The 24012-nt window shown below is 38.0% G+C and overlaps 2 protein-coding genes across 4 annotated transcripts in view; both read left to right on the top strand.

Annotated features, from left to right (window-relative positions):
• Positions 1 to 5325: 5325 nt before the first annotated feature.
• Epm2a (EPM2A glucan phosphatase, laforin) overlaps positions 5326 to 24012 on the top strand; it is a 177415-nt gene continuing 158728 nt past the window's right edge. Inside the window, exon 1 of the mRNA XM_063233444.1 lies at positions 5326 to 7204. Within this exon, the coding sequence (XP_063089514.1) occupies positions 6766 to 7204 (439 nt within the window). The 5' untranslated portion in view covers positions 5326 to 6765. The remainder of the gene's footprint in view (positions 7205 to 24012) is intronic.
• On the top strand, positions 6955 to 23756 carry Fbxo30 (F-box protein 30). Of its 3 annotated transcripts, XM_063233441.1 has the most exons (4): positions 7081 to 7204; positions 9053 to 9196; positions 16084 to 18118; positions 21038 to 23756. In XM_063233441.1, the coding sequence occupies exons 3-4, from the start codon at positions 16100 to 16102 to the stop codon at positions 21239 to 21241; spliced, it is 2223 nt and encodes a 740-aa protein (XP_063089511.1). In that variant the 5' UTR covers positions 7081 to 7204; positions 9053 to 9196; positions 16084 to 16099; the 3' UTR covers positions 21242 to 23756. The 3 variants fall into 3 exon arrangements, with proteins under 3 accessions (XP_063089513.1, XP_063089512.1, XP_063089511.1); XM_063233443.1 differs by lacking the exon at positions 9053 to 9196 and having other exon boundaries at positions 6955 to 7090; XM_063233442.1 differs by lacking the exon at positions 9053 to 9196 and having other exon boundaries at positions 7028 to 7204.

The following is a 24012-nucleotide window of genomic DNA, read 5'->3' as shown; positions in this document are numbered from 1 at the left end:
CAACACAAGAAGGGAGGAACAAGCCTTTGTCCACCCCTCATGTGTAGGCTACCTGCCATAGGGTAAGTGTAGCATTCACACCGCTAATCCCCACACTGGACCATGAATCAATCACAAACCCTACATGCAGCCACCTCTGAAAAGCACCCCCTCATGAGGCCTTGGAGCGGAACATCTAAACACAAATCATAACAAAATTCACATTTAAAAAACAACACGTAACTATTCTTTCCTAATTATAGATGAGAAAACTAAGCCATGGTGTATTAGTTATCAATTGTTGCATAATAAGTGACCAAAAATATTATTGTTTAAACAACAAACACTGTCACATTTGTTGTAGATCTGGTCATAGCTTAAAAGAGCCCTCTGCTTTAAGATCATTCATGAGGCTGCAGTTCATGGTGTTGACCAGAGCGGAAAGCTCGATGGGGAAAAGATGATCTTTCACATATCCTGTACTGGATCGCTGGTAGCATTGGTTCCTTTGCTACCTTTGCTGAATTGAGGAACTCACGAGCTGGCTGTTGTTGTCCAGCAGAGACTCTCCATTCCATGCCACATGGGCCTCACCAACATGACAACCTGCTCTGTGAAAGCTGGCAAGGGGGGCTTCTCCCAGCAAAACAAAAGTCACAGTCTTTTGCAATCATGAGAATGATATCTCAACACTCTGATATATCCTATTGGTTTGAAGAAAGTTATACTTCCTTTTGAGGGGAGATTACACAAATATGTGCATATTAGGAGAGAAGGATCATTTTTGAGTTTGTCTGCCACATACCTAGAGGGAATGGTGAGCTAACTAATAATGAAGCCAGCATTTTAGCACAGGGAAGTTACAGAGGAAAGTGAGGCACAAATGGTTTGAAAACCAGACTATCTATAACAATACAAATACAGATCTCTGGTTTATATATTTTGGATGAGTCTCTAAAACAATGAATGATGAAGATGCAGGCTTTGGTATGTGTGTGGTGGTTGACTTCTACCCAAGTTAATTTTTTTCAACTTTACAAACAAAGGGATTTCATGCAATTATCTGAACTTCTAGGAACTTTAAGAAAAATAATCAGAAGGTAGGATGCTACAGTTTCCTCTATTATCACATAGCAAGAGCTGTTGACTAGAATGAGGTAATAATTTATTAACAATGTGCTTGTCTGTTGCCAACAACTCCCTGTGAAACACTTCCTGTTACTGGCATGGGCATTAGCTGGAGGTATTTGGCTTTGCTGCCAATGCCAGAATACAGTAGGGTTGAGAACAGAATAGGTAGCACACTTATGTGGTAAATTAAAAGTTGGTTCTCCTATATAATTAATGTGTATCACATTTTTTGAATATTTATAAATCTGTTCATAGATATTAAACATTCCCTTCCCAAAGTGATATTGTGAACAAGTTGTAGACAGCTGAGAACAGCGGATGGCTTACTTTATTATCCCCACCTGAGTGAAAGCTTCCTGCTTATCTGCTAGCTACCTGAACTGCAGTTACAACACCTGGGGGGCACAACTCTTATGATTTATTCCTTCATTTATCAAATTAACATATATTCTGTAAAATGGACACTGCATTAATAAATCTAACTGTAATGATGAAAAGTATAAAATATTGATATGCTTATAATTTCAATACTACCCCTTGGCACAGGGGGTCCCCAAATCCTATGTCCATGGCCTGTTAGGAACCAGGCCGCACAGTAGGAAGCGAGTAGCAAGTGAACAGCAAAGCCTCACTTGTGCTTACGATTGCTCCCCACTGGTCAAATTACTCCCTCAGCTCTGCCTCCTGTCAGACCAGGAGCAGCATCAGATTCTCACTGTGAACTGCTTATGTGAGGGTCTAGGTTGTGTGCTCTTATGAGAATCTAAAGCCTGATGATCTCAGGTGGACCTAAGGTGGTGATGCTAGTGCAAGGTACAGAGCAGTTGCAAATACAAACTAACATTAGTAGGGAGGTTTAACTGCACAGACAGCATAATAAACCAACAGCTTGCAGACTCATCAAAAATCGTCAGTAGCGGGGCATGGCGGTGTATGCCTGTGATCCTAGCATTCCACTAAACAAGCAGTGGGATCACTGCATGTTTGAGGCCAGCCTGGGCTCTAAGTGAGTTAAAGGCCAGCCTGAACTGCACAGTGAAACCCCGTCTCAAAAAAGACAAAACCCAAAACAAAACAAAATAGTGTTAGTGAACAGCAGGGGTCAACTAAGCTACACCTGTGGAAGGTTTACAGTGGCAGGTGAATTTATGAGCTTCAATTGTACAACTCCATCTGGTAGCAAGCTCCTTCTTAAAATCTGACACTTATTTTAGTTCATGCATGGGCCACTGATTATTTAATTTGCCACTTCCATTAACACCTTCTTTCTGCACTGCACTCTTGTCTCTATTACAGTTTTGATAAGTCCCCAAGCTAAAGCTAGCTAAAATAAACATCATTAGAGAGATTCTTTGAAAAGGTAGAAAGGCCAATGATGAGCCAGCAGAAGACTCCAAGACTGCAAAATAAGCTACATTTAAAAGAAAATGCTTCATAAGTTAAAAATCCTACCTGATTACAGGTTCACAGCAACAGGCGATTCACAATCTCCAAACTCTTCTTCTGTAATGTGATGTTTGGATACCCAGTGAAGCCATGAAAACCTTTAAATCTGCCTCACCACATGGAGATCAAGCATTCTGCATTTAGAAGAGAAGCCTTGGGAGTTTTTCAGAAGAAAAAAAAATGTGAATCCAAAAAACAGAAGCAATTATTGAAGGCCACCACTTCATCAGATGTGTCTGCCCTGCGAGCACCATTCTTAAAGACTAGCCTAAAGAAGCCTAAACCTAAGAAGACCCTTACTTTTGGTGAAGGACTGACCTGCCTACTGCTAAGGGCATTTGTCATGAACTTTAAGGTAGACTGCAGTTCCAAAGCATGTGTTCCTCTTTATCACCATAACTAGACAAACTCATGGAATAGCAGAGGATGGTGAGCCACAGTTGTTAGACAACTACTGTGTCACTGAGGTATGCAATCCAGGTTGACAAGTCTAGGGATGTTGACAAGGCAACTATATTTGTTTTCGTGTGATGTGTTTTTAGGAAGATGTGCATGAAGATGGGTTATGTGCACTGTTGTTGTCAACTAGCATCACAGCTGCAGAACTGCTGAATGAAAATGGAATTGTTCATTTTGTGACAGTATATGGTGGAATGGAGCAGATGACATCACTGGGCAGCTTTCTGGCTGCACTAACTTGGGTAAAAGAAGTCTTAATGTGAGTCTGTGTCCTGTGTTATCCATATAGAAATGCTGGATAGCTGAAAAATGGTACCTAAACTTAACATTTTGCAGGATGTGATGAAAATTATCAACCTCTTTAAAGAGCACACCCTGAATTTATATCTGTTCATGCAGCTCTGTGACATGGATGCAGAGCACCCATCTACACCAAAGTGAGAGAGCTTTCTAAAGGTAGATCGCTGGCCAGAAATGTTGTTATAAAAGCACTTCAGAGATTTCTTTTGGAAAAAAAGTCACCACAGGCAGCACATGTCAGTGACACAGGTCACAAAAGTTGGCTCATTCATGTGACATATTTAACCTGTTCAGCAAACTAGAATTACAAGAGCAGCTGTGAACACTGCGAGTTTTTGATGTTTCAAACATTAGTAGAGATTTTGAAAGAGACTGAGCCTTCTGTCTCCCACCTGATGCATGGCCACCTATCTCAGCACTCCAAAGGGTGAGAATTACTTTCCAACCACAACACCAAGCTGGAAATAAACCTAGGGCCCATCTGTGAACAGGCAGGTAAGCTGATTTTATGCTAGAAGAGGATCAGCTGCTTAAGATCACAAGTGATGGTGGGCCTTAAAGGTATGTTTGAGGCAATTTCAAATTTCTAAACATTCTGGATTAAAGTCAAGGTGGACTATCTTGATCCTACCACAAGAGCACTGAAAATTCTGTTTCCACCATCCCATCTGCAGTGACAGCAACCAAAACAAGATTATAGAACAGATTGGACACAAGCAACAGACTTTGGGTGTCACTGTTTCCCGTGACTCCAAGATTGGAATGTCTAGTTGGGAGGAAAACAAGCTCGGGGGTCCACTCATACTGCATTGTGCTGAGTTGTATAATTATTTCATTTTATTGTACAATGTAACAATAAAGTACACAATAAGTGTAATATATTTGAATCATCCTGAAACTACATCCCACCCCCCATTTTTTGGTCCATGGAAAAATTGTCTTCCACAAAACTGGTCCTTGATGCCAAAAACTTTGGGGATAATTGCTTTAGCAAATCTGTGGTGTACATGAAAACCTGGTTTCTGCCACTTGTACATTTTTTAGATTGCCTTGGCTCAAATCCCTTTATTTATATAAAACTAGATTGACTCTGGGTCATAAACATTAGGTGGCTGCTTTTAAATTACCATGTAATTGTATAACACCTTTTTAAAATCGCAAATAAATTTAAGAAATGTTATCATATTTAAATATATATAAAATATATAAATATGTTAAATATCATTGAGACTTTGGCCATTGGATAATTTAAACTGGTGCTTTCATTTTTGCAAATTCTTAGGAGCATAACATAAACTAGGAATGGTATTTCTCATTACAGTCCCAGCTGGTAATTCCAATTGTCCCATGATTTCACAGCTGCAAATCAGCCCTACCCACTCACATTTGTTTTGGGCTAATGATGCTTTCCTTAATTAGCACATGACTTAAGCTTTCTTCCTGACTTATCTGTTGCTTTGGTCCTTGGGCAACCTAAGTACAGGATGGCCTAATCTGGAAAGAAAGCTGAAGAAGCAAGGATGCTATTTGCTGAAGCTGCTTGATTGACTTCCCTCCCATAATTTAGTCTCACGTCTAGCTTTGTACCTGTGGTATAATTTTCATTTTTATGGTTCTTAAAACTTCTCCAATTGGGAATGACCCAAGCCACAAGGAACTATAGTCTGTCTACACCTAAGAATGTCTGCAGGATGTGATTTGAGAAGCGGGAAGGTCCCCCTTTGTGAGCAGCAAGTCATACTTCATGCTACTGTTCTTTTATTTTGCCTTAAATTGCCAAAACCCATCATTCCCTAGTGATTAAGACACAAATTTGAATGTTTTGCCCAATAAGTTTATGCCGAAATCCATGTACATTAGAAAGCATATTTGAAGAAGTGTGATTTTGGCATTATGTGGTTATCACTTGAGTTTTAGGTCAATTTTCTTGAAAAAATTCAGTATTTTCTGAAGAGCTGAAACACAGAAAATGAAGTTTCTTTTTATTTTTCAAGTAACAATGTACACAGTCCTCCCGGGAAATATAAAAGTAGCACAAAATCCACTGCCATGGTTTTGGGAGATAATTTGTATGCTGCCACAAATTTATGAAACAGTTACTAATGCCCTTTTGTTACATGTGAAGTGCTGAAAATAGTTCAGAAATCTCTCATGCAGGACAGAGGCCTAGAGTTTAAAGCGTTAAGTCAGCTCTATCATGAGCAGAGGCCCAGTGTTTGGTAGAGACAAGAAACCAGCTGAAAGATTCACTTTGCGCAATTGAGGACAAGGGCTGAGACTTTTATCTCATGAGAACTAGCTGGTCCTTACAGATGTCTAAAAAAAGACGTAGCACGATGAAACCGTTGTGAGAACTGTTGACAGCAGGTTTGAGGTAGGAACCATGGGGGGGGGGACTGGTTAGGCAATGGGCAGAAACCTAAATTTGCCTGGGGGGCAAGTAGGAATGACTACAAAACAAGTGAAATTTGTTTTTATTTAAATGCCTGGGCATGGAACATTAGTGAGTAGGAAGGACAAAGTCATGAGGTTTCTAGCCTGACTCAAGCCAAAGTGGGAGAAGGGAGAATCAGGTGACTTGGTAAAGGGGAAAGCCCCGGGTTTCAATTAGTACAATCATGGAATCATGAGATGTTAAAGCAGGAAAAAGACCTTCAAAGTCATCAATTCTAGTCCCTTTTAGGAGGGCAAGTAAAGCAAAGGGAGTGAGATGCAGTCAGGGCCCTGAGCAGGAAGAGCAATAGGGTCAGGAGAACCCAACCCTTCCTGCTCTACTGTCGAGCTCTGTACAGTGATTCTCAAGTTCACCAGGACTTGACTGTAGCTAATTAGAACAAAAATAAATAACGATTTTAAAAAAGCCCTCGGCTCTTTTTCTCCTATTTTGGGCATTTTCAAAATACAACTATTGAGGGTCATTTCTTTGCAGGATGACAAATTATGTGTGAGCTCTTTCCAAGGAATAACAGTTGGGAGTAAAATGTAGCCACAAAGCCACAAAACACCGTCTTCCCATCTATGTCCCGACCCACTACGTCAGATTACAGCTATTTTTTTTTTTTTTAAATCACAGTTCTTTTCAAACCGAAGTGGACCCGCGTCCAAGGGACGGATTCCTGCCTCCCGGCAGCATGCCGGATCGCCGCTTCTCCTCTCCGGGCACAGCAGAGAGGACGCGGCTAGCTCTTCCGTGATCTGGCCAAGCGGTGTTTGTTCAATCCTCAGTTATATGTAAATTATCTTCAAAAGCGACGCCGAGCCTCCTCTCTGACTGGATTACCTCGCGGAGAATGTCTCGGTCTCCGCACAGTCACAGCCCGGTGCAGGCACCGAAGCAAGGCCCTGGGCCAACGGCGCCGGCCGGCGGGGAGGGGAGAGCGCAGACGGTGCGCAGCGACGCGGCCGGCTTCTCCCTCACCCTTGACCAGACGAGCAGCTCTCTTTGGGCCTATGTCCTTTGAAACCAGGACTCTAGACTTCTTCAGAGAATGCAAGATTCTAAAATCGAACACGAAAAGGTACAGCAAAGGCAGAGTTACACTCGGCGTGAGGGAGCAATTGACTTCCACCGCCGGCGCTCCGCAACGACGCCGCGGGGGTCAGAGGGCGGCGTGCGCGCCCCCGCAGAGCCCTGCGTGCGCGACTCCGTGGAGCAGGCCTTCGCGGAGCGGCCAGGACGGGCCAGTGGGCGGGGCACAGCGGGGCGGGGCTCGGGAGGAGGAGGAGGCCGCGGCTGAGGAAAGAAAAGGCGGCGGCCCGGCAGCGACCCGGAGAGGTACGGCGGAGGCGAGTCGGCTAGGGACTGGGTGCGGGCGTGGGCGGCTCCTGACAGCGCAGAGCGGCCGGACCCGGTGGCCAGAGCCTGGGCCGCGGTGCTGCCGCGCGGCCGGTGAGTGTCCAGGGCCGCGGCGGGACGGGTGCGGCCCGCGGCGGGGGTGGGGCGCGGCGGCGGTAGCGGGGGTCGGGGCCGGGGGTGAGCGTTCGAGGCGCGGGTTGGGCCGCTCGCCGGCGCGCCGCCGCCGCCGGGAGGTCAGCAATGGCGACCCGAGCCCGGGGCGCTGACCCCCCGCGTCACCCGGCTGCGCGACCGTGCGCGCGGCGGCGGCGGCTGCGGAGGAGGAGGACGCAGCCCGGAGGGCGCCCGGTCCCCTCCCCTCGGCTTTTGGAAACTTGAGTGCTTTGGGGACAAACGGGTTAACGTGGAGACGGCGGGGCATCGTAACTCTCCCCGCGGGATGAGCGAAGTTGGTAACTTTTCCATTCATGGAAGTGAGAGGATCCCAGTCTTAGCCTCGATCTTTATTAAAGGGAAACTCGCGGATTTTTTCAGACCTGCAAGGTGACTTGTGTCGTGTCCTGCTTCTGCTCCTTGCAAGTGCCTTGCTCAGAGGGAGGGGACACGGAACGCGTGGCGGAGTCCAGGGAATCTGTAAATATGTTTTTAACGTGACAACGCAGTCCGTGTTTACCACGGCTGGCTCTAGTACTGTGCTGCCCTACTCCCTTGCTCTTGTTTTTTTTCCTTAGCCCTGTCGTAAGTTCCAGATAAAAGATGCTTGGGAAGGAATTGACCTTTTATTCCATGATTATTTTGTTGACTGTGGCCCAAGAAGAAGTTATTTATGGGCATACTGATAGCTACGTGGATTAACTGGAATCTTTCAATACAAAATGCAAACTTTCTAAATCTGTTTGCAGAATTTCAACTGTGTTATGCCCTTAGTAATTATACTAATATGGTTCGCATTATTTTCATATTAAGATTTTTCCAAAGGAGTCCACTTTTTGACTTGGCAAAAGGATGAGTGGCATCAAATATGCTTTTAGGATGTTTTTAAGGGGTAGATTTCCATGTACAACTTTCGCTGAATCACTCTTCTTTATGCTTAGTCACTATTTCTCGATTTAGAAGTTTAGCTGGGGATAACATGATGTTTTTGCTAACTTCTTAAATTGCCAACTTGTTTTTACCTGGTCCTTTAATAATGTAAATATACTTTGTTAGTATACTTTAGAAAGAATGAGTCGAGTTTTTTGACTGTTATGAAAGAACTGAAGTTTAAGTGTGTAGTTCTATAACTTTCAATTCAGTATTTCTCTGTCTAGTAAGAAGCCTGTTTTTTTTTTTAAAGGTAAAATGTCCTGATAAAATATGATGTTAAAAAGCAGTGCAATATAAATAATTATTAACATTTTGAGATAATGTATAAAGAGAGATACTTGAAAGTACCAAAGCAGGCGTTGGTTAATGTAGTTGCTGTTTAAACATGTTTCTAAAATGTGACAGTTTTAGTGGGAGAAGGCCTATGGTGTTTTATGTGGTTTGGGATAATCTTTTAAATGTGTTGCTAAAACCATTTATTTTGGTAGAGTTACTGCAGGCTGGGCATTGTATTTGTAGAATACTTTGGTTTAAAGTCTTGTGCCCAAGTTGTATTAATTTTACATTCATTACGATGAAATAGATGAGATACATCTATTTGAACTAGTCTAGTGCTTTTATATTTTAGGTGCTGGATACAACCATATCCCAATTAATAACCAGTCTTTTACCAAAAAAGTAATTTTTAAAAGAGTAAGTAGTGTTAATATTAGTTATATAGTAGCTCCTCATATGACTGCATTTAATGAGCATTCCAAAAATGATACATAAAACTTTTGTATATAAATGTGGTCGTTGCATAAAGCAAAGCACATCTACTGAGAACTGTAAGTTGTATTCATGATTGTAACCCAGCTTTACAGGGTTCCAGATTGTTTTCGAGTAAAAATTGCCTTGAAGTCACAAAGCTGAGTCTTCTTGGAAGCCGACTCCCTCCCCCGTGGTGTGATGCACTACTTAATAAACTGAATTCTACCATTTGGAGAATTTTTAATTCAGGTATCAATTCAAATAGGTTAATGTCTCGTGTATTACATATTTATTAATAATACTTCAATTTCTGATGTAAGCTTGATACTTTAATTTGTTTAGCGGACAACATTGCAAGCAGTTAAAACTTCCACTTTGGAATAGCTGCTACTCATGACCATATTTAGAAATGGACAACGTATGTTTTGATTGTATCATATCTGGAAGGATAAAAAGTTGAAAAAGTTTGCCATGTAATTAGTTCGTTGTATACATAGATCAGAACTAAACTTTCATAAACCCATTTAGCCATTTTAGACTGAGGAATGTGCTTTGAGTTGGGAATTTAAAGATAGTGTTGTTTTAATCTTGTCTCTCAACCTCCATGGCCCTCCATTCGTTCGTTTATTCATTGTGGGGTTGTGGATCAAACCCAGGGCCCTCTTGCATATGCTGCTTGTGTCACTGAGCTACATCCCTGGCTCTACCTCTTTTGAAAAACAATAAAGATGTGCAGCTGAGAACCACATCTGTCGGGAAACATTTAAGACTGAATGCACCTGATCAGCAGATGAATCCACAAGTGTTCATTTTTATTAAGCGCTATTGTTCCTGACTGTACAAAGGATGAGATTTGCCCTACAGGTGCTTATTATTGATTGCTAAATTTGAAATTTCAGTCACAGGCAGACTTACTTGTAATAATGGCCAATTAATTGAACAAGTCTCTCTAGTTCCACATTATCCTTCCATTGGAACAACCTCTTACTGCTTAAGTAGAGTTGTTTTATCTGTGTTAATTGTAATAAGCAATAGGCCAGTGCTACTTCCCTTTCTGAGCTTTTTTTTCCTCACATTGTACCTACACAGGTACCTGTGCTTGTGTAGACGCCAACCCCTGTCTTTCTTTTCGAATCAGGTACCTCCAATAACTAGCCTACAGGATTGCTAAGAGTATTGTAAATAATGGAACAATATAAAGGTAAATGCTTTCTCTTTGCTGTTTTTTTTAAAACAGCGAACAATTCTGTTAATTTTCTTTTTTAATTAAATGTTTTCTTTTTAATGTAAGGCAACTAGATATTAATAAAATGTAAAAAGCATTCTATGAAAAATAAAATTACATAAAAAAATTAGAGACCAACCATAGTTAACAATAGTTAATAGATCAAGGTCATGTTTACCATGGTCTTTAAGAATGGCCAAAATATTACTCATCAAAAAAATCAAACAAGTGTGCCAGAGATGTAACTCAATAGTACAGTGCTTGCCTGGCAAGTACAAGGCCCTGAGTTTGATTTCCAATGCAAAAAAAAAAAAAAAAAAAAATCAAATACTGGCAAAGATGTTGGGGGAAAGGAACCCATCTACATTGTTGGTAGGACTAGAACCTAGTATAACCATCGTGGAGATTCCTTAAAAAAACTAAAAATAGAAATTCCATTTGACCTAGCTATCTCTCTTCTAAGTATTGTCCCAAAAGAGTTAAAATCATCATAATATAGTAATACATGCATACCTATGTTTATAGAAGCACAATTTATAATAGGTAGATCTTGGAAACAGTGTCTGTTGTCAATCAACAGATGAAAGGATAAAGAAAATGAAATTTATACGTAATTATGCACTACTCTGCCATAAAAAGATACACATTAGGCATTCGTAGGCAAATGAAGCAAATCAAGTTACTTTTCTTTGACTTGCCTTTCTTGTTGATTTACTTTTTTTAACAGATGATTTACTCCAGAAATAATACTTGGGATAAATTATGTAAGTGCTCAATAAGTGAGCACACTGACTTTTTGTGGTAAACTTAAGGAGATAATTTTGACTCAGTTTGGTTGTGTAATGCTAGATCTATAAATTTGTGTCTTCATGGACTGTAGTTTTCCATAAAATCAAGAATCTCATCTTATTTTGGAATCCATTTTATTTTGTTGTACTATATTCTTTCACTGATGTATTTATACAAATGAATCTCTAATTGAGGCAGAGATTTGAACTCAGGGAACATGGGAATAAATGAGACAGAATTCGGTCTGTCTTTCACAGAGCTTAGAGTTTTCCTGTGGAGTTAGATATAGAACACAATAGTAATTTTCCTTGTCACTAGTATTACCAAGGAAAATGCAGGGTGTATGAGTGTACATGGGGGACCCCTATCTTGTCTTTGGTGTGCATGGAAATGTGATGAAACAGGCTAAAAGGTCAAGGAAGTGTGGGAAGTGTCTGTATCTTCCATGCAACAATCCTGAGGCAGCACTCTGTTTTGAGTATAGTAGATGACTTTGTTAGCACATTTTAAAACCTTGTTAATTTGTAATTATCACTGTTATGTAGTTTGGTGAATCAGGAACAGTTTTGAGGGTATTCTATATTTTAAATGACAAGATCTCATTTCATTGATTGGGAAAATGTTATAAAACTATTTTTAAGGATTGCTTGTCAGCCACACTATAAGTTGGAAAGGAACTTCTATTAGGAAAACTTAAATCTATTGTAAAGTATTGCATAATTTACAAATAATTTTTAATTTAATGGAGCTTTTTCCGGTAATTCGTATTTAAGTATACATTAATAGAAATATACTTTGGCATGTTAGGATTCTGATTCTAGTGAGGTTTTGTTTTTTTTAATGTTGAATTTTAAATAAGCTTGTCTGAAACTTGTAGCAGCTGTTTTCTACTGGACCCACTGTATCACTATTCAGTTGATAAATCATGGATTGATGTTCTTAAGCAAGCTAATTTCACAGGATTTGTGAAGTTTTTTAAAATTTGTTGTTAGAGATCTTGTTTTAGAAAGATGATAGAACTGATACAGTTTTGAATTTGAAAGTGAGGATCAAGTGTTACACTCCCCAGAATGACTACTGCTATATTTTCTTTCTTAATGCATTTAACTATAACATGGAATGGAACTTGATCCTTCTTTTGTGTATTTTGAGAATTGTTAAATGAGTAATACTTCATATACTGAGTGTCCATATAATTTAAAAAAGTAATTTAAAACACATACGTTCAAAGCAAGATAATGTGCTTTTATAATTAAAAAGACTTTCTTGACCACAAGGGTTAGGGATTAAGTGTTGGAATAAACTACAAGCAAAGTTGTGTAATCTCCATTCCTCAGATAACATCTTAAAATTAAATCTGAAGAGCTGCCTTTTAAAACTTTTATAAGTAAACGTGTCTGTTATTGTCCCGAACACTGATCGGCTAACTATAGATTTAAGTATGACCTCTCTGTCTTAACTAGGTAGATGACCTTTGGTAAGTCCCTTACGCTTTTCTGAACCACAATTTCATCTGGGTTGTAGGAGCAGTAAGTGATTTGACACATGTATAGGAGGATAAAATACGTACATAATTAGCATTCCCTTTTTCTTCTTGTGTAATAAATTAAGTATTGTGCACTTTTGCAATAGATGCCACTTTTGTTTTTTAGATTTTTTGTTTTGTTTTTAATATTCTTACTGAAAGGGGAGTTGTACAAAACAGGCTATGACAATTACTGCTCTGTTTGCATTCGGCTTGAAATTGTAGCAGTTACTATTTTAAAACACTTTTGAAGTGATGTAAAAAGATGTGCTCTACCTGATATGAGCATGTGATGGTGTGTACAGTAATGTAGTATCCCTACAGTTCCTAGAGCAGTGGTCACTTCTGTTGAAACTGCTTGTATATTTAGGTTTCTATCTTAGCAACAGTCAAATTTCTAATCTTAAGCATGTGAGATGAACTGTAGTTGCAAAGTAAGAAAGCTAAATGTTTTCATAACCCAATAATTACGAACAGTAGTTATTTCACTGTGTATCATTATCTCCAAGGGAGTTATTCAGTGTAAGACATAAATCAAAAAAATTGTTACAAAAAAGAAACAGATAATAGTACATTCTTTCCAGTGGACTAAAGTGAAAAATTTCTTTGTATGACTGCTTAAATGGCAAACGTTGGTCATTGACTTGTTTCTTTTACAGTATGAGATTTAACATGTTTGTTTTCACTAATATATAAAATTTATGAGAATAAACTTTTAAAAGTTTTTTTTTTCTTCCCATATTGCAGTCGAGCCCAAGGCCTCTTGTATTTGTTAGGCAAGTGCTCTATCATTGAGCTACATCCTCAGCCCTTTTTTGTTTCTCATTATGAGACAGGGTCTCTTAAGTCTGGCATCAAACTTGTGATCCTTCTTCAGTCTCCTGCTTAACTGATGTAGGCACGCGCCACTATGCCTACCTCTAATTTGTAATTTTTTTCAGTTTAAAAGTAGTTTTTCTGTCAATTGTGTACTTTCTTTTCTTGACATCATTGAACATCAGAATAGCAATTCAGAACTTTGCTGCTTAATCAAGAATTCTATCAATAATGATTGGATAGATTTTTGTTATTTCTGTTTTCAGGAAAAGCTTTAACTGGAGACAATGGTATAGCAATATGGGAAGTAATTATTTTAGTCACTTGGAATCAAGATGGAATTTAAGCATAAATGTATCAGCCCTGAGTGAAGAAATAAGCTATGCATTTGCTTATCTAGAAATTTATGTACTACAGTGTCATGTGGTAATATTGAGCTGAACGAGCTACCTGTGTCTTTTGCGAGTGAAAATAGCCATTGGGGTCCAGAGTTCAGAAAAGGAATGTGGGCCAGATGTATAAAAAAGTTTTTAGAATATGAGTTGTAATTGAAACTTTTGGAGAAATTAAGAGCATCTAGGGAGAATGTGTAGAATGTGTAAGAAGTGATGTGAAACAATAAAGTGATGTGTAACATTTAAGAAAAGACTGAAGAATAGCCAAAGCGGTAAAGGGAAAACTGGAGAATTATAACAGCATGGAAAATAAAGAAGGTGACAGTTAAATAAGAGGGATTAATCACAACCATATGACCAAGGAGGATGGGGTTCTAGAAAAAATTTCTTATTGATTCATAAAGGCTCTCAGTTTTCTTAAGAGATAGTGAAAATAGAACAGAGGGTTGAAAACTGTATATGAGTTTAGGTGTTTTTCTTCTAAAAGTTTGACTGAATAGGAAATAAAAATGGTAGCAAAGGTGGGGTGGGGAGGCATAGGGAGTATTGTTTAACATTTTCCTGCAGTAAGAACAAACCAATAGGGCTGGGATTTATTTAGCTCAGCGGTGTAAGCACCAGACTAGCAAGCACTAAGTCATGAGCTCTATCCCTGGGACAAAAAAAAAAAAAAAAAAAAAAAGGAAAGAGCAAACCAATAAAGGTGGTGAAGATCACAGAAAAAAAAAAAAAAATTCAAAAGGTTGTTACAATTAAAATCAACATACCATGATTATGCTTTCTCTTGTTATAAAACTTTCCTTGATAAAAGTTAAAATTCTAGCTGGGTATGGTGGCACATGGCTGTAATGCCAGCACTCCAGAGGCTGAGGCAGGAGGATTGCCCTGAGTTTGAGGACAGTGCGGCTACATAGTGAGTTCAAGGCCAACGTGAAATACATAGCAAGACCTTGTTTCAAAAAACAAAAAAAGTTAAAATCTTAAATTGCATTTGGTGGTATATGCCTGTAAATGCTTGTGGTTCCCAGCACTGGAGGAGGCTGAAGCTGGGGGCTGGTAAGATTGAGCTCAGCAATGGGGCAATTTAACTAGACAAAAAAAAAAAAAAAAAAAAAAAAAAAAATGAATAAAGGCTGGCGATATAGCTCAGTACAAAGGCTCTGTGTTCTATTTCCTAGAATGGAAAAAGAAAAAACCAGAATAGAAAGTTAAAATTCTAGTTTTACAGTAGGACACACCAACACATATTTGTAATTCTTTCATGTTATTTTATAAATCCTATTTTTCAACTTAAAACACTCACTGACCTCCAGTACTAAAAGTCTGAGCACTCTAAAGTGGTGCACAGCACTTACGATTTGCCTTATTCCTTTCGGGCCTCATCTCGCACAGCTGCCTTGAGTTTTACTGTGATCCAGCAATACTGGGAAGATGAAACATGTTTGTCAATTTAGGATTTTCTTGTACTTGTGTATGCTGTTACTTCAGCCTTGACTGCCTCCCTTCCTTACCAAATAACCTTCTCCTACTGAAGCCTTCTCATCTTTCAAGGCTACTGTGCATTCTTTCCTAATCCCTGCCCATACTAATTATCTTCTCTGTGTTACCATTTTACTTTGTTATGTCAGTCACGTATAATGTGACAAGATTGCTACTGTCTGACCTCCTGCTGTAGCTCCTTGAAAGGAGGCACCATATCATTATGTTACCACACTGAGTATAGTGCCTGGTACCTAGTAGCTGAATATACTTAATGATGAATGGCGATGGGTCCTCAGAAGTAAGTATATTGTTTATAGCCACAGAGCTTGAAGTAGAACTTTTATTTTCTAGGTAAATCCTCCAATAATTTACGTAGGCTAACTGTTTTTAGCCTTTGTAGAATATTAAGTATATACAGCAGAGGCCAGTATGTATATGAGACTTGTATTTGGAAGGAATATAAAAACTTCTAGTTAAGTATATTACTGAAACCACATTATTCTAAGGAATATGATGAGGTCTCTTCAGTGTGATGTATCAGAGTCAATGTAATTGAATTTAAAAAGGCAAAACTAAAGCAGTCTCTGAAATCTAAAGATTTAAACACATCATATCATAGGCATTAGTATAATAAACAGTACTAGAATTTAACATATTTTAACATGTCTTATGGTCATTTTCTTTATAGCATATAAAAGCAATATTTTAAAGTACTGAATTGTTATGAAATGTTGTAAATTCTTTCAAGATGTCTTGATCATATGTAAAATTAACAAAGTTTATATGTACTTTATGTACTATAACCTCAAATAAGCTAAAATATATCCGTGATTTTAATTTATATTATTATGCAATTTTGAAAACTCAAACACTTTCTTTTTATCTTTTCCATTTCAACTGCTAGAGCTGGACTGGCCATTATGGAGGAGGACCTGCAACATTCACACTGTGTGAATTGTGTCAGTAGACGGTGTATGACCAGACCAGAGCCTGGCATTTCCTGTGACTTGATTGGTTGTCCATTGGTTTGTGGAGCAGTTTTCCATTCTTGTAAAGCTGAAGAGCATCGGCTTTTATGTCCACTTGAACGGGTGCCTTGCTTAAATAGTGACTTTGGATGTCCATTTACCATGGCTCGAAATAAAGTTGCTGAACATCTACAAATGTGTCCTGCAAGTGTGGTGTGCTGTACCATGGAATGGAACCGATGGCCTGTGAGTTATGCAGACCGGAAATCATATGAGAATCTAAGCAGAGATGTTGATGAAGTAGCACAATTAGATATGGCCTTGGCCCTTCAAGACCAAAGGATGCTCTTAGAATCTCTCAAAGTAGCCACTATGATGTCAAAAGCAACGGATAAAGTATCTGAACCTAGAGAACAAATATCAGTTAAATCAAGTGTCCCAGAAATGCCACATACTAATGGGTTGGTGTCTGTTGATGAAGAATCTTACGGTGCGCTTTATCAAGCTACTGTAGAAACAACCAGAAGTTTGGCTGCAGCTTTAGATATCTTGAATACTGCCACAAGAGATATTAGCATGTTAAGTACAAGTCTTTGTGGTACCCCAAATGAAATAGGTGAAGAAACAAATGCCAAAGAAAGCTTACAGAATAGAAACTTAAAGAACCAGGACCACCTGTATGAGGAGGAGATAGGGGCAGTAGGTGGAATTGACCATAATGGCACAAGTGAGAATGCCCAGTCTGAACAAAATGGCTCTAGCGATTTATTGTGCGACTTGAATACAAGTTCTTATGGTACTTCTGCTCTTTGTAATGGCTTTCCTTTAGAAGATGTATGTCTACAGGTTAAAGACCACGATCAACAAAGTAACTTAACAAACGGAGAATATGTGGCATCAGATGGGCCCTTGGAACCTTCCAGTTCACTTTCATTAGCAGCACAGCTTAGAGAAGTAATGCCATCTGGTGCTTTGCCTAATGGCACGGTTCAGCATATTCTCATGCCAGATGGTGAAGATGAAGGAGAACTGTGCTGGAGAAAAGTAGACTTAGGAGACTTGAGAAATGTGGATGTCTTGTCTTTCAGTCATACTCCTTCATTCAAATTTCTTTCTAATTCATGTTGGTCTAAACCAAAGGAAGACAAGGCGGTAGATACATCAGACTTGGAAGTGGCAGAAGATCCCATGGGCCTCCAAGGAATAGATCTGATTACAGCAGCCTTACTGTTTTGTCTAGGAGATTCTCCAGGTGGGAGGGGTATATCTGATAGTCGCATGGTTGATGTATGTCACATTGACTTTGGGACACAGACTTTTTCACTTCCATCTGCAATATTAGCTACAAATACAATGGTTGGAGAGATAGCTTCTGCTTCAGCTTGTGATCATGCCAATCCACAGCTTTCAAATCCAAGTCCTTTTCAAACACTTGGACTAGATTTGGTATTGGAATGTGTTGCTAGGTACCAACCTAAGCAGCGTTCAATGTTTACCTTTGTGTGTGGACAGTTATTTAGAAGAAAAGAATTTTCTTCACATTTTAAGAATGTGCATGGTGACATTCATGCTGGACTCAATGGATGGATGGAACAGAGGTGTCCGCTAGCTTATTATGGTTGTACCTATTCTCAGCGAAGATTTTGTCCATCAACACAAGGAGCAAAAATTATACATGACCGCCAGTTGAGGTCATTTGGAGTTCAGCCCTGTGTATCTACAGTATTAGTAGAGCCTGCTAGAAACTGTATGTTGGGATTACATAGTGACCATCTGAGTAGTCTTCCTTTTGAGGTCCTACAGCATATTGCAGGTTTTCTTGATGGCTTCAGTTTATGCCAACTCTCATGTGTGTCCAGATTAATGAGGGATGTGTGTGGCAGTCTACTTCAATCTCGTGGAATGGTCATACTGCAATGGGGGAAAAAGAAGTATCCAGAAGGAAATTCATCATGGCAGATAAAGGAAAAGGTTAGTTTAATCTTAATTATATCAGTCTTTTAATTGAAATAGACATCTAATAGATATGTTGAATTAATAATTAATATTTCATTTAAAAATTAAAATATAAAGCATATGTCAAAATCATACTGAAGAACTAGAATATTTAGAATTGTCATGATCAAAGACTTAGCATAGATGTCCTAGATCTAGATTCTCATCTAACAAAGGCCACTTGTTGTACTTAAGATGATCAGTTCTATACCTCAGTTCCTCTGTGATAGCTGTGGGCTCATGTTACCTAATTTGTGCTCCACCTGAAGCAGCTTCACCATAAAACAATGGAAGAAATAAGGAGAGGCTTTTTTTTCTTACAGTTAATGGCTTCTGCTCTTAGAAGTTTTTTTAAGAACTTGGTTTCATATAGAAGATAAAGAGAGATGAAAAAAAGTTGCAGCTATTGCTATAGTCACATTAGTAAGTGATCAAGGGAGCATGTAGGATACAGGGAACCTAAATGGATGGATGAGGAAATGTTTGGAGAGTAGGGCAGTGGGATTTGATATTGTAGATACAGACTCTGAGTCTAGTACAGACATAGGAGCGATGCATATTGGAAACTTGCACTGGCCTGGCTTCTATGATACCCTACTCTTCTCCGGCACCATCCAGTGGGAACTGGACGGCTTTATAGATATCTTTGACTGAAGGTGTTTCTAAATTTTAAAACATAATATGAAACCTTACATTTTATAAGATGGAAACAGTTTGGATAAACTTCACATTTGGTTGCAATGTTCAAATTTCTGGTTACTTTTTTCTTGGCCCACTTAGGTTTTGTCTTTATTTACCATTTCATTTTTTTCAGAATTCTGCATCTACTACTCTATTTTTGGGAGGCTTTAACCACTGAAAGAACACAAATTATTTTGATTTTTTTTTTCCAAAAGAATTTGTGGTGACAGAAAATTTTACCAGCTATATTTTTTCATTTTCCAGATGATTTGGTGTCTTTTTCTCCTTTGGGATAAGACACTCTTATGTATGACCTCTTTTTGTCCTTACCTGCTACTAGTAACATACTGAGTAAAATATTTTCTTTAGAGATACCACCTAGTCTTCAAATTTAAATTGCCATCATGTACACAGATTACTCACACATCTGTGAACTGGTCGTTTTCTCTACTAAACATGGAGTAATTAAAGTATATGGGGAGTGTTTGTGTCTTTACAAGGTATGATAAAAAGTGTGGTAGACATTGCTGTTAAGTGCCGTTTGACAGCTAAGGTTGTAAAAATATCACAATATGTCCTCATCTACCTTACTGACCACATGGACTTTATTCACCTTATCAGGCACTATACACTTCTGGCTCTTGTCCGAGATCAGAATAACTTTTATGAAGGTAAATGTTTTGAATTGATTCAGGACACCTAAGCAGCCATGACAGCACAACTAAAAACACTTTGGAAAGAGGACTCCCCGCACTACTTCAGAAAGTGGCGTGAACAGTGCCAGAAGTGTGTTCAAAGAAAGGGGGAGTATTTTGACGACAATAGATGATAGTGTGTCTTCTATTGTAAAAATTTTTTAAAATTAAACATTTGCCATTTTTTTTTTATCACAGTTTGTATATATAAGCATTTGACCACCCAGGGATTCATTACCATTCTTTTTTGAGAACTTGTGCTGTGTGGTGAGGCCTTCTCCCAAAATACTGCTACTTTCTAGAGTACCTGCTATGTGACCATGTGTAATCAGTCCTCTCTCTCTATGGGTTCTGTGTCTGGATTCAACCAATTATAGATCAAAAGTACTTGTGAAAAAATTGTATCTGTACTGAACATGTACAGATTTTTACTGTTGTCATTCCTTAAGCAAAACAGTGTAACATCCTGTCATTTGCTTTGCGTTATTATAAGTAATGTAGGCAATTTATAGTTTGTGAGTAGATACACAAGTTCATACAAATACTGTGTCAATTTACATACTGATTTAAGTGTCAAAGTTTCATATCTTCAGGGCATCTGAGACCAAGCCCCCACAGATAACAAGAGACAGTTATATTCTGTATGCATTTGCCTGTTGATGAATTAGCCAGATGCCTAGACATGTCTTGCCCTATCTGTGCTTGTTATCCTGTGTGTCCCCTGATCTTCATTCATGCATCAGTAGCTTTTTGTTTTCGATTGTGAAAATGAGAGAGGGACAGTAGTCATTATCCAACTAATAAGATACTAGGATGTGAAGCTATTTGTTGGACAAAAAAGGAAAGCAGGCCACGTTCTTATCAGCAGTCACATGAACAGGATGGCAGGTGAGTACTATGCCTAGAAACACATAAAATAGGACCTGTTCTATAAAAGTGTTTTTTTAATGTACATTTTCAGAAATATGAAGACACCTGTTTTAAGTATTGCTAAATACCTTTATTATGCATGAAAAGTGGCAAGAAAAACTACCTTTTCTGCACGGTGTTCTAGGATATTTTTAAACATTATGTATGCTGCAACAGGAACAAAACAAAAACCTGGTGAAAAAAAGATAACATTTGTATCTTTTTCTCAGACATTATCTCCAGACTACATAGGGTTCTGTATAAATCATTTGGACAAGAGGAAAGAAACGTATATAGTATATATTTTAAATTGTTCTTAATTCTTGAAGTTAAAAAAAAATTGTTCAATACACCAGATTTGCCATGACTTTTAATGCTGGAATTTTTCTTTTTTTTTCTTTTTTAGTTATTTGTAGAAGTCATTGTCTCATAGAAGTGAGTTGGCTTATAAATATTTGACAGATTTATGTTTAAATGAATCTTTAACTTTATAGCTTACAACTTGAAACTATGTTGGATACTTACGATAGAAATATGTACATTTAGAGCAAGAAGTACATTTTGATCTGTAAATTGACTTATTTAAATCTGATGTAGAATTTTTTTCTAGGTATGGCGATTCAGTACTGCATTTTGTTCTGTTAATGAATGGAAATTTGCTGACATCTTGAGCATGGCAGACCACTTGAAGAAATGCAGTTACAATATTGTTGAGAAACGGGAGGAAGCCATCCCATTGCCATGTATGTGTGTGACTCGAGAACTCACTAAAGAAGGACGTTCATTACGCTCAGTTTTAAAACCTGTACTCTAAAAACTGTAACCTGTGCATACATGGCAAGCACCTGATATAATTTCTTTGTAATATGTGACACTTTATTAATATATTAAAAATTACAACTAGCTAATTTTATTGTCACTGTGTATATATAACGTTTTGAAGTGACATATATTTTTATAAAGTATTGTTTAATTGGAAAAAATTGCCTTAATGTTTGAAATGTGTGACAATTTTGAAACTTGCTGGACAGGGTGATTTAATCTTTAGCTATGACTTTCAGAATTAGTATGTTTCATGGTGTGCATATTTGGTTCTTAAATTTTACTTCTTAAAATTAGCAGGATCCTGACCAAACAATTTGTTCCTCACGTTTTCTGTGGGTTGAAGCCCATGCAATCAAAATGCAAAACTTTTAATCAAATTTTGGCAGCATAGGTTTTTCAGGTAAACATTTTCAGTTATGTAAGTACTCCTGTAAGATGATTATACAGTGCTCCCCTTCTGCAGTTGTTGATGCATATGTGATTTCCAATATATGAAGTATGATCAAAAAACTCGGTGAATACTTACATTGAAAAACATTTATTAAAGGGAAAAGACACAGTGCCATTTTCCCTCTCTTCTGCATCTTAAGTGTCTTTAGTGGGCTGTTTTTGACTGCCTAAATTATTCAAAATGTTAACCTTTGAAGATCATTTGACTTTGAGGAAGAGCCAGATGTTGCCAGCTGTCAGATCTGGTGAATAAGGTGGGTGGGACACATTGTAATGTTTTTATGAATGTGCCTTTCTGTTGGGTGGTAGTTAGCAGCATTCGCTGTATCTTTTCATCACCCCTTGTAAAAAGAGGACTTTGATCACAAAAGAGAACTTCTTGAACTGCTTCAGAAATTGGCAAGAATGATGGAATAAGTGTGTTTCAAGCAAGGGGATTAATGTCAGTGTATCTTACAATTTTAAAAACTTAAACTTTCACTGTATATTTTGATCCCCCAATACTCCAATCACAGTATTTAAAATCACATTTAATGTTTGGGAATGCCACTTAAGATGTTCCAAAAATAATTTACAAAGATATATTGATCTTATGTTCTTACGTAAGTGATCATCAACATCTTTTGTTTTTATTGGATGCCAGGTCCAGAGACTCTGGGCAGGTAAAAACCTGAGAGGTAAAAGCAGGACAAACAGCAAGCCTGTAAATTAACTTGAAACAATTCATGGTACTAGTTATTTGCTAGATATTTAATATATGAGAAGAAAATATACCTCATTTTAAGTCTGAATTTGGCATATTGTGAATACATTTCAAGTATTCAGAATATAAAAGGGCTTAACTATTTTTTCATAAGCATTTAAAATTTTGCTTACTGATGTTTATAAAAAACAACTGTATTGAGACATTAAAAAATGTGAAATTTAATGTCTTTTATGTAAGGTAACAATTGAGCAGAAACGTCTTGATTGACAATCTCTTCTAAATGTTTTCAAGTGAATTTTCTGTACATCTCCATGCTAGAAAGTAAGAGTTGTATCTTTGTATAAAGGACAAAGTACGATAGGCCAATATTCAAAGTCCTGTTCTTGAAGTATTATGTTACTGTTTTTAAATTGGTTTGTACTAAATGAGGTTGATATGGTCATCTTAAAAAGAAATATACATGTTGTATTAGTATTTAAAAGTAAATTGCAAAGATGACATATATTTAAATAATTTGTCTTAGGCAAACTCTGGCATTTGATAAACTGAAATGGTGACACACCACTTTGTTATAAGTGGCAAAACTCATCGTATCCTCCCCAATTTGTCCTTGAGACTACTTGATGGTCCCTGATTCAGAATTCCCATTTATGGCAGTCAGGCTGGGCAGAGGCGTTCCTTGGGCACTAGAGAATTCTGAACCGTTTAAGATTTGTTTTGGTTGAATCAACTAATCAGTTGTTTTGTTTCACTTGTCATTTTTTTGCTTTGTTTTGTTTTGTTTTGTTTTTGTTTTTTAGAAGCGGGGGCTCACTATGTAGTGCAGGCTGGTCTTGAGCACACTTACATAGCCCAGGCTGGCTTCGAACTCACAGTAATCCTCCTGCCTCAACCTCCCAAGTGCTGGGATTACAGACATGTGCCACCGTGCCCAGTTTATCACCTGTTGTTTTAATTAGTAGAATACATTTCGGTGTTTTTAACATTCTTTTTCAACTGTAGGGTGGAATTGCATAAACAATCTGTGCTTCTGTGAAGAAAACTAGAAATAAGGTATCAAGTACTGTACAATATAACTCCATCTTTTAAAGTTTTGCTGAAGAATGTGTGTATGGTTAGAATACCACTACCATTAACTTTATGCTTTATGGTTGTGCTTTATTAAACCCATGATTTTTGAGCTTAACTTGCTTCCACACTGGATCATGAGACATTTAACATTTTTCCATCTTATATTTCTTTTACACATCCTTTGCCTTTTTTTTTTGTTATGCCACCATACTGTTTTGTTAAAATATTTTCTTTGTGCAACATTTGTTAAAGTTCTAATAAAATCATTTTTCTTTTATATGCCTCATTAGTTTGAAAAACTTTCATTTAAATAAAACTTCACTTGTTTGACAAATTCCACACAATTACATGTTTCTGTAATATTAATCTCTGCATGTTCTAGGGGTTGCTGTTTATTATTGCTGACTCAGGTTTTACAAGTAAACGTTAATTTTTAGTACAGTACATATAAAAACTTTACTTTCTTTGCCCCTACCATGTCTTGAAAGTAGTCCTGTCTAGGTTATTGAAAGGCTAAAGAGTTCCTGGCATGA

Source organism: Cavia porcellus, unplaced genomic scaffold, assembly GCF_034190915.1.
Source record: "Cavia porcellus strain 051 isolate PalLab524CR breed Dunkin Hartley unplaced genomic scaffold, mCavPor4.1 scaffold_22, whole genome shotgun sequence".
Lineage (NCBI taxonomy): Eukaryota > Metazoa > Chordata > Mammalia > Rodentia > Caviidae > Cavia > Cavia porcellus.
The sequence above is the reverse complement of the archived record's forward strand: the minus strand, read 5'-3'. Positions and strand labels throughout refer to the sequence as shown.

Bases quoted from the DNA above. Each gene is read 5' to 3' on its own strand.
- Fbxo30 (XM_063233443.1), top strand. From the start codon at position 16,100: ATGGAGGAGGACCTGCAACATTCACACTGTGTGAATTGTGTCAGTAGA. The intron at 18,119-21,037 runs GTTAGTTTAATC...ATTTTTTTCTAG, and splicing joins CATGGCAGATAAAGGAAAAG to GTATGGCGATTCAGTACTGC.